Source organism: Athene noctua, chromosome 12 (assembly GCF_965140245.1).
Source record: "Athene noctua chromosome 12, bAthNoc1.hap1.1, whole genome shotgun sequence".
NCBI classification, from domain to species: Eukaryota; Metazoa; Chordata; class Aves; order Strigiformes; family Strigidae; genus Athene; species Athene noctua.
Genome location: NC_134048.1, coordinates 3,615,024 through 3,626,761, shown reverse-complemented (window position 1 = coordinate 3,626,761; position 11,738 = coordinate 3,615,024). Strand labels below are relative to the sequence as shown.

At 56.2% G+C, this 11,738-nt stretch overlaps 1 protein-coding gene across 1 annotated transcript; it reads right to left on the bottom strand.

Annotated features, from left to right (window-relative positions):
* Window positions 1-7,702: 7,702 nt before the first annotated feature.
* On the bottom strand, window positions 7,703-11,095 carry LOC141964937 (protocadherin alpha-3-like). The gene has a single exon (XM_074915878.1). The coding sequence runs from the start codon at window positions 11,037-11,039 to the stop codon at window positions 8,433-8,435; it is 2,607 nt and encodes an 868-aa protein (XP_074771979.1). The 5' UTR covers window positions 11,040-11,095; the 3' UTR covers window positions 7,703-8,432.
* Between the last annotated feature and the right edge of the window lie 643 nt (window positions 11,096-11,738).

Genomic DNA, 11,738 nt, shown 5'->3' with positions numbered 1-11,738 from the left:
CATTCTTCCTTAAATTTATCATCAATTTCTGGGGATGCTGGACACAAAAAAATGACTCATCTTCTGCAAATGCTTTGAAAACCCTGGACAGTGTGCACTGCTCCCTCATGCTCTGCTATCACAGGGGACGAAGGAGGGACACTTGAAACCTAAGGACGTTCTCTCAACGTCAACCTCAGCTCAGGAGACTCGAAAAGCCATTCCACACACTGATGGAAAACTGCCCAAACATCTGCAACCTGACAGCTGCCAGAATTCCATCCTCTGCATCTCTTCCAACACATCGCCAGTGTGAGAGAAGAAAAAACAAACTGGTCGGGTTCTCACTAAGAACAGAGAATAAAAGCAAAGGAACCCCTTCCACTGTACTGAAACGCCAGGTCTGCCAACATCTGGAACACAGAGACGTCTTCTCCCCCTCCCTAGCAAGACTACGGCCAGAGAGATGGCTGAGGAGGCGTTCAGAGAAGGCTGCCAGAGTGGTACAAATTTCAAAGAGCTTCTCTTGGACCAATAACATTCCCTGTCAAAAACAAGGCATTAAAAATGCATACGGCAGTCATCTTCAAAAGCAGTAATACCACAGACAAAAACAGGGTTCGAGGATACGTGGAACTTCTGGATTTCCTGGGAGGATCCCAGGCATACAACCCCGTGCCCCGGGGCTTTTCTCAAGGTTTCCTGCTGGCATCCTCTATCCTGCGCCGTGGGAAATGGCATCTCCACAGCTTAAGCAGACATTCCCCAGCCCTTCCCCAGCGACACAGACTCTGTTCTACCCAGCAGGGTTAGAACATTTCCCTCAGGCAAGACTCTACCGCACTCTGTCACCGTCCCTGTGACACCTGCCCAGGCCCTACTTGGATCCCCTCGCACGATCACTGCCAAAATACTCAGACAGTGCTCAGCCCCAACAACAGGCCCAGCTGTAAACGTCACCCTATAGCTGACCCAGGCCTTTGCACACCCTCACATTCCCCCTAGTTGCACAGAGAACATAAGGAGGGATACAAAGCCACACAGCATTCATCAGGCTCTGTCCAGCTGCGTAAAATTCCCCACCAAATGCTTTTTGAGTTTTCAGCAATCTCAGATGGAAAAAGCACAGAGCTGCACATTAGAGTTCAACTAAAGCACATCCTTCTCTCAGATACATCCACTGCAGTTGTGAGCGACTTACATGTAGCATCACTGGGTGCTTCTTCAGAAATGAAACATTTTCAGGGAAGGGGTACTGGACTTCAAGTATATTTTCCCTTAACATTATCAGTGCTTCTGGGGAATATGGAGAGCAGAAAATGATTCATGATCTGCAAAAAACTGGACAATGCCCAGTGCCCCTCACGCACTTCTGTCAAAGGGGAAGCAGGAGGGACACCTGAAAGCTAAGGACGTTCTCTCAACGTCAACCTCAGCTCAGAAGACGTGAAAAGCCATTCCCCACACTGATGGCCAACTGCCCAAAATTCTGCCATCCAACAGCTGCCAAAATTCTGCAGTCTGCATTTCATCCACTTTAACAGTGTGAGGGAAGTGAAGAAAAATGGATGGAAGTTTTTCATAGGAGGAGAGAAGACAAGTAAAGGATCCCATTCTGCTCTATTGAAACACAAGGTTTGCCAACTTCTTGCATACAGACAGCACTTGTTCCTCTCCCTAGCAGGACTAAGAGCAGAGAGGTAACCAAGGAGAGGCTCGGAGAGGACTGGCCAAATGTGATTGAAATTTGGAAAATCCCCAGTTTGACCAACACCATTCCCCATCCAAAGTGAGGGCTCCAAGCGGAGTATGGCAGATGTCTGCTCGTCTGACAGGAACAGCGCGGAGAACACCAGGGCACGAGGACATGCAGCGCTGCTGGAGGTCCTGAGAGGATCCCGGGCAAGCAGCACTGTGCGCCAGGCGACTTCCCAAGGCTTTCTACTGCAATGCTCTATCCCAAGCCCTGGGAAATGGCATCTCCACAGCCAAGCACACATCCTCCAGTTCCTCCCCAGTGACACACTCCATGTTCTACACAGCATCTCCATTTCCTCAGGAAAGACTCTTCCCCACTCAAAGTCACCCTCCCTCTGATTGCCACAATTCCTACTCCGTGCCGCTCGGAGGATCACGGCCACAGTACCCAGACATTTCTCCACCACAACACCGAGCCCCAGCACCAAAGTCCACATGGAGCATGACCCAGGACTTTGCACGTCCTCACCTTCCCTCACGATTGGCACAAAGATCACATGGAGGGATGCAAAGCCACGCAGTGACTGGCAGGCCCTTCCCAGCTGCTTGAGCTCCACTACAAACACCTTGTGCCTCTCCAGCGATCTCAGATGGGAACACCACAGAGCTGCACAGCAGAGATCTTAAATATTCTGTGACGAGAATTGGGACAGCCTGTGCTGGGTTTCTGGGTGTGGCAGCATTTTTGGTAGCAGGGGAGGGTGTAACAGCAGTCCCTGGGAGAAGTTTCTCAAAGCTCCCCTGGCTCCAAGTTGGACCCACCTCTGGCCCAGGCTGAGACAATTAGTGATGGTGGCTGTGCCTCTCTGATACCATATTAAAGAAAGGGAACATGTGATGAAGCTTGGAGTTGTGAGGAAGTGTTGTGAGAAGGACACTTATGCGAACACCAAGGTCAGAGGAAGAAAGGAGGATTAGGGGAGGTGCATCACTGCAGAGACAGCCCCCCTGTAACCTGAGATGAGATGCAGGGCCACCCCCCTGATACCCGTCGAGGTCCACGGTGGGGCAGAGGTATATCTGCAGCCTGGGAAGGACTCTGATTTGCAGAAACAGACTCAACAACTCAGAGTTATACAGCAGGTATGTTTTCTCTGGTGCTGGGGTGCAAGGGGATTTCTCCACAAAGCTTGCACACACTCAGCACATTTTACCAAAAACTGATCCAGTGTGGATATACATACTCATGGGATGACATAACACAAACATGCATATTCATGACTGAGGCTGGGTTAGCTCTAGAGGCTGGTGTCAGCAGGTTTTGTTCTCTCTGTGCCTGCCCATTGCCTCCTGGGGGGCGTCTCCGCGCTCTGTTGGAGGAAGGCTCCAGTCCTCCTCACACTGTACTTTTCCTCGGAGCATGCGTAGATTCTCGTAGCCAATTTCTTGAACAAGTGTGTTTTCAGGCAGTTTACTCATTCTATCTTATCTGAAAGTACCAGTGCATCCATCTCTACCATCCATACATGGCTATCTAGTCATTACCAAGACTAAACTAGTTAGAGCACATCTGCTTGCCAAGGTCAAGAAGCATATTTTTGCTGAACACAGGAATTCTTGGTAAGTTTCCACAGAAAACCGCTTTGTTTTGATGAACACAGTAGCCCTTGGTAAGCTTCCCCAGAACAGTCAGGGCAAGCAGGATTACTGAGCAATATTCAGAAATCATTACAAGTTGCTATGAAGGAATGACTTGTAAAGTAAGAGACCATTTCCTTGTACCAACTCATGTCGGAGAAAGGTTGTGGAAAACTGTCTGCCGTGAGAGAGACACCACACACAAGCAGGGAAATGTGAGGTTTCTGCCCTCTGAGGAGGGGGGAGCTGCGGACTGGCTGTAACCCCCCCATTCCCTTCCCCCTGTGCCACTGGTGGGGAGGAGGTAGAGAAGTGGGGAACAAAACTGAGCCCAAGAAGAAGGGAGGTGTGGGGAAGGTGTTTTTCAAGATGTGTTAATGCTTTTCACTGTCCCACTCTCTCTGTGAGGTGTTGTCACTGTTAATGTTTGAATTCAAGTGATGGTTTTTCTTCCCCCAACGAGTCTGCCTTTTGCCAGTAACCATAATGGGTGAGTCAGCCCTCTCTGTCCTTATCTCAGTTCCTGAGACTTATACTTTATTTCCTCCTTCCCATATCTGAAGGGGGAAGGGCTGAGTGAACAGCTGCCTGGCGCTCAGTTTCCCTCTGGGCTCAAACCATGACACAGCTCTGATCCCAGTCCACACGGATTTCATTCCTCGGGAGAACCACACCAAACGCTGAAGCACAAGCACAGCCACGATGTCAACTGGGTGGGAGAATTTGTACCACAGAAAACCAGAGCGGGGCTGCTGTGAAGGATTTGGCACAAACGTGCACATACTTGAGTTAAGCATGACAAGGGGACACACCATCTCTGTTGAGGCCGACTGTGCAAGTGTAGAAGGAGGGGAAATCAAGCACACACAGATTACACCCACCTCCTCCTCCATCCGCTTACAAATCCTGCCCGAGGAGGAGCAAGGAACCCTCGTGGCAACATCAACGCATGTGGAAGCTACTATGGATGCCCACCAGTGCACAAGGACAGAGGGCTGAAGCGCTGCCTCCCACCACACTCTTCTCAACACCAGCGGGAAATGGTTCATCAGACAACGTCCAGCACTCTGCATCTCATCTCCTCTTACCAGCACATTCCCTACGGCAACCACGTAGCAGCACAAGGGACTGTCTCTGGTGGCAGATCTTCATAACCACAAAGGACATTTCAATACCATGTAACTCTCTCAAGATCTAGGAGGCCTCCAACTCTGCACATCAGAGCCTGGGAAACAATCTTGCAAAAGAACACTCTCTGCCCATCCTGCCTCATGCTTTCCTCCAGGCATCCTCCATTCCACAGTCTGTGACACTCATTCTCAACACAAGCACATCATCTCTCATTCTTGGTTTATGACATGGCCTATGCTCTTCCCAGACATTTCCACTTCCCTCAGGGAACTCTTCCCACTGCTCCAGGTCACTCTTCACATCAGGAGATGCCCAGGCCCCACTCAAGGCCACTGACACATTCACCTCCATGAACATGCCACCTTTTTCCTTCAGTCCAGCTTCTGTGGGCCCTCTCATCAATGATGGCCCCATGGAAATACATACAGCTGGTATCGCATGGACGGTGTCCAACAGACTCTCCGCAGCTCACCCTTCCTCTTTGGCAATGCTTCAGTAACCTTAGATGGAAATCTCATACAACTTGGAGCAATACTATTTCCAGAGATGATCATAAAATCAGAGAAAAATTTATGTTGGAAAATACATTTGAGAGCATCAGATCCAACCATTAGATGTGAGGGAGAAATGCTCTGCTGTAAGGGTGGTGAGGATCTGCAACACATTGTCCAGAGAAGATATGCATGGCCCATCATGGAAGTCTTCAAGGCCAGATTGGAGGAAGCTTTGAGCAGCCTGGTCTATTGGAAGATGTGCCCACTCACTGCAGAGGGGGCTGGAAGTAGAACATTTTTAAGATCCCCTCCAAATCAAACCATTCCATGATTCTGTGATCAACATCTGGGAAAGCTGCTAGAGATGCCCGTCACTACACAAGAACACCAGATTGAAGCACAACCCTCCCACAACGCCCTCCCAAAATGGGAGCAAAAAGGTCCCTCAGACAGCTTTCAGCAGTCTCTGTCTCACCCCTCACACCAACACAAGGCCTATATCAGGCAGGCAGCAATACGAGGGTTCTGTCTCTGTGGCAGATCTGCACACAATATTGCGGGAACTTCAATACCACACAATATTTTGAGATCCATAAGGTCTCCTATTCCAGAGCAACTTCCATAATACTCAGACCTTGCTCAATACCAACAACATGCCCAGCTGTCAACCCTGCTCAGAGCATGACCCAGGCCTTTGCACATCCTCACTTATCCCACAACCAGCACAAATAATATAAGGAGGGATGCAAAGCCACACAGCATCTGGCAGGCACTTCCCAGATGCTTGAACTTCACCATTCACTAATGCTTTGTCTGTTTTCGGCAATCTAAGATGGAAACACGACAGAGCTGCACATCACAGGGTCTGTGGTTAGAGCTGTGACAGGTTGATCCCAGGCCACATGGATTTTGTTCTTGCAGAAGAATATGTATAATGCCAAATGCAAGTGGTCTCACAATGTCAATGGGGTAAGAGAACTTCTACGATAGAAAACCAGAGCTGCAATGCTGTGCTGGGTTGGGTGTGTATGTGCAGATATCTGAATGAGTTAATAGTGAGAAGACAACACAACATCTCCACTGCAGCCACCAGGATTACACCCACCTCCTCATGTGTCCTTACAAATCCTGCCTGATGAGGTTGCCATCATGGCAACACCAAGGGCTGCGGAAGCTCCTCCAGATGCCCGCCACAACACAAGGACAGCAGATGGAAGCACTACCCTCCCACAGTGCAGTTCCCAAAACCTCAGCGAAGATGTTCATCAGACAGTATTCAGCAGGCTGCATGTCCCCCCCCTTACCCACACACTGCCTGCAGCAGGCAGCACCAGCACAAGGGACTGTCGGGGATGCGAGACACTCATAAAAGACATCGTGGGCATTTCAGCCCCGCATACTACGTTCAGATCTAGCAGGCCTCATAGTCCAGACCCTCAGAGCCTGGGAGTCGATCCCGGGCAGGAACCCTCTGTGACCATCCTGCCTCAAGCTTTCCTCTGGGCATCCTCCACTCCCCACTCGGGGACACACGTTCTCAAGACAAGCACATCAGCTCCCATAACTGACTTCTTATGACACGGCCCATGGTCTTCCCAAGGATTTCCAGTTCCTGCAGACAAGTCCGCCCACTCCTCAAGGTCACCCGTCACATCAGGCAATGGCCGGGCCCTACTCAGTGTCACATTCACTTCTGTGACATGTCACAGTCTCCTTTCACACCTCAAGGCTCAAGCTGACCTCCCATCCATGAGAGCACAATAGAAAACCACCCAGAGGTATCACATACACGGTGCCCAGCAGACTCTCTGCTCCTGAACTGTCATCTCTGGCGACGCTTCAGCTATCTCAGATGGAAATGCTGAAGACCTGACAGCAATACTCTTGCTGAAGCAGATGTGGAGACAGCTCTGAATGGCAATGGCATTGAAATCATCTGCGGGAGAACAACCCAACTGTCGATGCTCACCTCTCTGTAATGGATGATATTGAATTGTGTAGAGAATTCTGTGTAGGTTTTGTTTTGGTGGGTTGGTTTGGTTTACTTTTGCTTCTTTGCTTGTTTTTCCAAAAAGATTTCCAGAGTTTCTATTGTACAGGTGTAGCTGCTGATGCAACTTTTGAAAGAACAAAACAGGGTAGCGTACATCACCCCACTTCTCTGGCCAAGAACACAAGTACATGGCCTGGGAGATGAGGGGAGTAAGAAGAGAAAAATTCCATTTCCAACAGCTACCTTGGAGGAGACTCCTCAGCCTGAAGACCTTATAGGACTGAGTGCAGCTGACACATGCTTGGGGAAAAAGAAGGCTGTATCGCCTTCCCTACTTCCCCAAAGGCTCTGGTGAGACAAGTGAAATGGAGGAAATGCACCACAGGGAGAGAACTCCCTCAAGTCCCAGTTGTCATCTTACATCACATCCCTTCAAAGGATAATCATCCTTGAATGAACCCAAAGTGACAACGGCTCACATTTCATGGCCACAGCGGTGAAACACTGGACACGAGGGCAATGTATTAAGAGCGTGATCAAACACACACAGATTACACCGGTCCCCTAAGCCCATCCACTTACAAATCCCACCTGAGGAGAAGTAACAAACTCTCATGGCCACATCCATGCATGTGGAAGCTGCTATGGATGCCCATCACCACACAAGGACAGAGGACTGAAGCGCTACCCTCCCACAGCCCCTTTCTCAAAACAAGAAGGAAAAGGTCAATCACAGTGTTCAGAAGTTGCATGTCACTGCCCTTACCAACACATTTCCTAACCAGGCAGGCAGCAGCACAAGGGAGTGGATCCGGTGCAAGATATTCACAACATCGAAAGACGCTGTGGGCATTTCAGTACCACACACTAGCTCAAGATCCAGAAGGCCTCCAGCTCCTGAACCTTGGGCCCTGGGAAAGGATCCTGGGCAGGAAAACTCTGTGCCCTTCCTGCCTCAGGCTTTCCTCTGGGCATCCTCCACTCCCCACTCTGGGACACACGTTCTCAAGACAAACACATCGTCTCCCATTCTTGTCTTCTGCTGATATGCAGAGGGAACCCAAGAATGAGATGAGAGACAAGGAGAGGGAACAACAGGAAACCAAATCTGATACCAGCCCACTCAGCAGCGGTAAGAAGAGAGTACATAGTGCCTGGGGACCATCACCACCACAGCCGGCGTGTCCCGCTCTCCTTCAGCAAGCTCGGGGGCAAATGCCACACAGCAGCAAGCAGGAGCGTCCCCAGACCCCACGTCGTGGCACCTCTCCCCGCAAGCGGCAGTGACTTTACTGACCGGGACAGCAACTGCCCCCCGCAACAGCAAAGCCCAGCGGAGGGCGGGAACAGCTGCTGCTGGGGGCGGCAACACCTTCACTTCCCCCCGCAGCCCCAGCAAGAGCCCAGGGGCTCCGGGGAGGACGCGAGGGCAGATGCCAAGGTGCCACCACCACCCTTCAGCCCCCGCCACGCACCCACCGCCCGCAGGCCCCGCGGGCTCAGCCCGGCTCCCACCAGCGCCTGCCCACGGGACGCGCCAGAAGGGCGGCAGCGGGCAAGGGGCGTCGCGGGAAGGGCCGGCAGGCGAGAGAGGGAGGCACGGAGGGACAGAGGGACGGAGGAAGAGACGGAGGGAGGGGAGGGCCACTGACCGTGTCCAGCAGAGCGGGCGGCTGCGGCTGCGTCTCCTTCGCCGCGGGGCCGGGCGGCGGCGGCACGTTGGGGCTGAAAACCATCAGGTCGCTCTTGCCCGCGCCGTCCGCCACGCACAGGCTCCGGCTCTGCCGCTGCGAGTACGACCAGCTCCCCACTTCGCTGGCGCACACCAGCGTCGCCGGCCCGGGCCCCGACAGCACGGCCGCCCGCGGCGCCCACCGCGACGCCCCGTACAGCACCACCGCCAGCAGGAACAGGCTCGACACCGCGCAGATGGCCACCACCAGCCACACGTTCGTCGCCGCCGCCGCCGCCGCCGCCGGGCCGCCCTCCGCCGCCCGCAGCCCCGGCCCCGACGCCGCCGAGGACGAGCCCGCGGCCGCCAGCGCCGCCTCGGCGCCCTCCACCAGCGACACGCTCAGCGTGGCCGTGGCCGAGCGCGCCGGCTCCCCGTGGTCCCGCACCACGATCACCAGCCTCTGCCGCGGGCCGTCCGCCTCCTCCAGCGCCCGCGCCGTGCTCACCTCGCCGCTGTACAGCCCCACGCGGAACGGGCCCTTCCCCCGCGGCTCCCACAGCTCGTAGCGCAGCCACGCGTTGTAGCCCGAGTCCGCGTCCACCGCGCGGATCTTCGCCACCACCTGCCCCGCCGGCGCCCCCCACGCCGCCCACGCCCACCACGCCCCCGAGCCCGGCCCCGACGCCGCCGAGCCCGCGGCCCCGGGCCCCGGCCCGCCGCCGGCTGCCGGCAGCAGCGCCGGCGCGTTGTCGTTCTCGTCCACCACGAAGAGCTGCACCGTGGCGTTGCCGCACAGCGGCGGCTCCCCCGCGTCCACCGCCCGCACCTCGAACTGCAGCACCTGCACCTCCTCGTAGTCCAGGGGCTGCAGCGCCCGCAGCCGCCCGCTCTCCGCGTCCACCGACACGTAGCTCGACGCCGCCCGCCACCCGCCGCCCGGGGCCGCGCCCCCGCCGCCGCCCTCCCACACCGAGTAGCTCACGCGCCCGTTGCCCGCCTCGTCCGGGTCCCGCGCCCACAGCCGCGCCAGCTCCGCGCCCGCCGCGTTGTTCTCCCGCGCCAGCACCGTGTACACGGCCTGCGCGAACGCCGGCGCGTTGTCGTTCACGTCCGACACCGGCACCCGCACCCCGCGGCTGGCGCGCAGCGGCGGCGCCCCGCCGTCCTCCGCACGCACCTCCACCTCGTACTCCGACACCCGCTCCCGGTCCAGCGCCTCCCGCAGCACCAGCGAGTACGAGCCCGCGAACGTCGCCACCAGCCCGAACGGCGCCGCCGGCCACACCGCGCAGCGCACCCGCCCGTTCGCCCCCGAGTCCCGGTCCGACACGCTCAGCAGCGCCACCACCGTCCCCACCGCCGCGTCCTCCGGCACCGGCACCGACAGCGACGTCACCCACACCTCGGGCGCGTTGTCGTTCACGTCCAGCACCTCCACCACCACCTTGCAGTGACCCGACAGCGGCGGCGTCCCCTTGTCTGTCGCTTCGATTTGTATCTCGTATGACCGGGCGTCTTCATAGTCCAGAGCGCCCGTCAGACGGATCTCCCCAGTCTTCGGATTTAACAGGAAAATGTTTAATCCCTTTTCAGGAAAAGTACTGATCACACTGAACGTCATTTCGCCGTTGCTACCCACGTCCGGATCCGTGGCGTTCACCGAGGCCACCAGCGTCCCCTCTGCAGCGCTCTCCGGCAGCTGCACTTTATACACCGACTGGTTGAACTGGGGCGCGTTGTCGTTGGCGTCCAGCACCGACACCACCAGCTCCATCGTGCCCGAAAGCGACGGCCGGCCCCCGTCACTCGCCGTCAACACCAGACGGTGCACGGGCACGGACTCCCGGTCAAGCACTTTCCCCAGCACCAGAAACAGGGATTTCCTATTTTCATCAGGGGATTTAACATCGAGGGTAAAGTGCTCGCTGGGGCTGAGGCTGTAGGAGAGCTGCGCGTTGGCGCCGATATCCGCATCCGACGCGCCCTCCAGCGGGAAACGAGACCCGGGAGGGGAGTTCTCCGACAAACTGAGGTTTCTGCGGGCGGCGGGGAAGAGCGGGGCGTTGTCGTTGATGTCGGTGACCTCCAGCTCCACGTGGAAGACGCGCAGCGGCCGCTCCACCAGCACCTCCAGGCGCAGGGCGCACGGCGCGCTCTTCCCGCACAGCTCCTCCCGGTCCAGCCGCGAGCTCACCACCAGCGCCCCGCTCGCCCCGCTCACCTCCACGCTCGCCCGCCGGCCCTGCGCCACCAGCCGCAGCCGCCGCGCCTCCGCCTCGCCCGCCTCCAGGCCCAGGTCCTGCGCCAGCCGGCCCACCACCGTCCCGGCCTTGGCTTCCTCCGGCACCGAGTAGCGCACCTGCCCGCCGCCCAGCGCCCAGGCCGCCGCCAGCACCAGCACCCGCACCGCGGGCCCCCCGCACACGCCCATCGCCGCCGCCGGCACCCGCCCGGGCCCCGCACGGCTCCCCGCCGCCGCCCGCACGCCCCGGCTCTCCTGCCCGCCCCGCGCCGCCCCCCCGCGCTCACAGCCGGGCTCTCCGCCGCACCGGGGCGGAGCCGCCCTGACCGAGCCGCCGTTTCTGAGCCTGCAGCGACACCGTGTGCTGCTCCGCCGCAGGTCGGTACGTGCCGGTCATCTCCTTTGCGCTTCCATTCTCATCCTCTGTGTCGTTGTCCGTCCTCCCTTCCTTCCTTCCTGGCTTGATTTTTACTTGCGCAGTGTCAGTCCTTCCTTTGGTTTTCCTTTTCTCCTCCATTTCCTTCTCACATTCTCTTTTTCTCGCCCTTTTTCTCTCTTTCCCTTCCCTTTCCTTCTTTCCCCTGTCACAGTTTCGCCTACCCTCCTCTTCTCTTTCCATCCTGGTCTCTTCTGTGCTTCTTCTTTACCAACATCTTCCCCAAATACCTACGCCATGCTCGCAATAAACCATGGACAAGTCCCGTGGAAAGAGCTCTCCTTCCTCTTCCTCACCACCCTTCATCAAGCCTTGCCGAGCGCCCCGCAGTACCGAGGATGCCGAGTTCCTCAACTCCATTCTCCATCTCGAGATAACATCAGTGCACGCTGGGAATCTTCCTCAGTCATCTCTTCTTGCTTGCTTGCTTGCAAGGAATCCTTCCTTTCCTT